Source organism: Priapulus caudatus, unplaced genomic scaffold (assembly GCF_000485595.1).
Source record: "Priapulus caudatus unplaced genomic scaffold, Priapulus_caudatus-5.0.1 Scaffold50, whole genome shotgun sequence".
In the NCBI taxonomy this organism is placed as follows: Eukaryota; Metazoa; Priapulida; class Priapulimorpha; order Priapulimorphida; family Priapulidae; genus Priapulus; species Priapulus caudatus.
The window spans coordinates 18873-20659 of record NW_014577111.1 but is presented as its reverse complement, the minus strand read 5'-3'; the positions used below and the strand labels follow the sequence as shown (position 1 = coordinate 20659).

Below are 1787 nucleotides of genomic sequence, written 5' to 3'. Positions count from 1 at the left end.
ATTGGTTTTTCTTAGTGATTTTCTTTTCTAACTTTGTTATCTTATAGAAAAAAACATCTACATTCAATGGAAAACTGGAGTACGCAGCTACCAACAGGAGGTGCAATGGTTGGTGGACCACATGAGGACAGCGGGTCCGAATGCCGAAAAAACCATCATTTACTGCAGGTACCATACGATTTATACCACATGCACACGAAGTTTGAACAAATGGTAACGTCAATGTAACTGTCGCAATTGCGTTGCAGATCAATCAACCAAGTGGCAGCTGTATACGAGGACCTGCTAAGTCGCATAGGAGAAGACGCCTGGCAAGGCAAGACACACACAACAGAAAACCTGGGAATCACCATGTACCATGGCAGCATAGGAAAACTTCAGGAACAATATGTCTTAAACACTTTCGTCAAAACGGACTCCATCGAACGCTGCGTTGTCTGCACCATTGCCTTCGGCATGGGCATTCAAGTAACGGATGTGAGACATATTATTAACTTTGGCCCAAGCAAATCGCCCCTGCACTATTGGCAAGAGGTTGGACGAGCTGGTCGAGATGGGCTGCCATCTTCGGCCACATTACTACTGGGTCCACGTTCACTGGACAAGAGACTTGTGAACCCTGAAATGCTAAAAGTCTGTGCAAGAATTTCTAGTGAGAAATGTTGTGCTAGGCGAGCAATTTTGGTGGCCATCCACATGCAAAAAATGCCACGTGTTGCAGTGCGGTCCAGTGTCTGTGGAAACCACTGCAGTGCTTGCGTGTGTGAAGCTTGCTGCTGCTGCTCACTTTGCCGCTCATCTTGTCCTTGCAGGCTTGAAGCTACTGCAACTTAATCGTGAATCATTACAGCTTTCTGCCTATCCAGCTTATCGCAGTAGCTTGAGAGACGTGCCTTCAGAAGCTCAAGATTTTTTTATCTTGAGGCTGCCATTGAAAAAAAGTATAATGTTTTAAGTATATAGTTGTACCTCATAATTGAGCAGATATTTTGGTATTTGGTATTTGAAATTTTGGTATTTTGTACCAGAAACGAAAGCCTGTTCTAACCTGTGCTGAAACCCTGGAAATGTGCGGTGCCTTCGTCCTGGCTTGTCCGCAAACAGCTGGTCAGACTTGTAAAAGTCTATGAACTTGGCAACATCAGCCTGAAATGTTTATCGAAGAACGTTATGTAATTTGCCATGTTTTATTAGTTAATAAGATTTCGAAATGAGTTCATGCAAACCAATGGCCCAATGAAAGGCACTTCGAAAATGAAATCAACGCATTTCACACACATTTGTAATACCAATTACATATTGCAATGAAATTTACCCGCCAATCTTTCTTGTGCTTGCGAAATGTCACCCGGTTCATTACTTCCCCCACCGTTTCTGAAAATCGTTCGTTTAGCGCCTTGTCTAGAGGGCCAACGATCCGACCGCACCGCTGTATTTGTGCATCAGTATATCTGCCTCCAGAGTGCTTTAGGGTCTCTGAAATAAAGTGTAATACAAAGCTAACTGCTGTTTTAGACCATATTTAACTCTAATGCTAGTTAAATTTAATCATTGTACTAGTTAAATTTATTATATATATATATCTATATTTTGACAGTGTATTTAGAGTGTGTGCGCGCGTGTGTGTGCGTCTATATGCACTCGTGTGAGCGTGTGTATGCGCGTGTGTATGCGCGTGTGTGTGCGCGCGCGTGTATGTGAGTGTGTGTACGCGGTGTCAGGACAAATACCCCCCGGACAATCACCCCCCGGACAATTACCCCCGGACAATTACCCCCCGGACAATT

At 43.8% G+C, this 1787-nt stretch overlaps 1 protein-coding gene across 1 annotated transcript; it reads left to right on the top strand.

The window, feature by feature from the left end:
- The first annotated feature begins 82 nt into the window (after positions 1-82).
- Positions 83-1159, top strand: LOC106820860 (ATP-dependent DNA helicase RecQ-like). The gene is made up of 2 exons (XM_014825453.1): positions 83-168; positions 249-1159. Exons 1-2 carry the CDS (start codon positions 122-124, stop codon positions 832-834), a joined length of 633 nt encoding a protein of 210 aa, XP_014680939.1. The 5' UTR covers positions 83-121; the 3' UTR covers positions 835-1159.
- Positions 1160-1787: the final 628 nt, after the last annotated feature.

What these genes read in the sequence shown, in the direction of transcription:
- LOC106820860 (XM_014825453.1), top strand. Translation starts at nt 122, where the DNA reads ATGAGGACAGCGGGTCCGAATGCCGAAAAAACCATCATTTACTGCAG. An exon ending in AAAACCATCATTTACTGCAG is followed by an intron (nt 169 to 248) that starts GTACCATACGAT and finishes ATTGCGTTGCAG; the next exon opens with ATCAATCAACCAAGTGGCAG.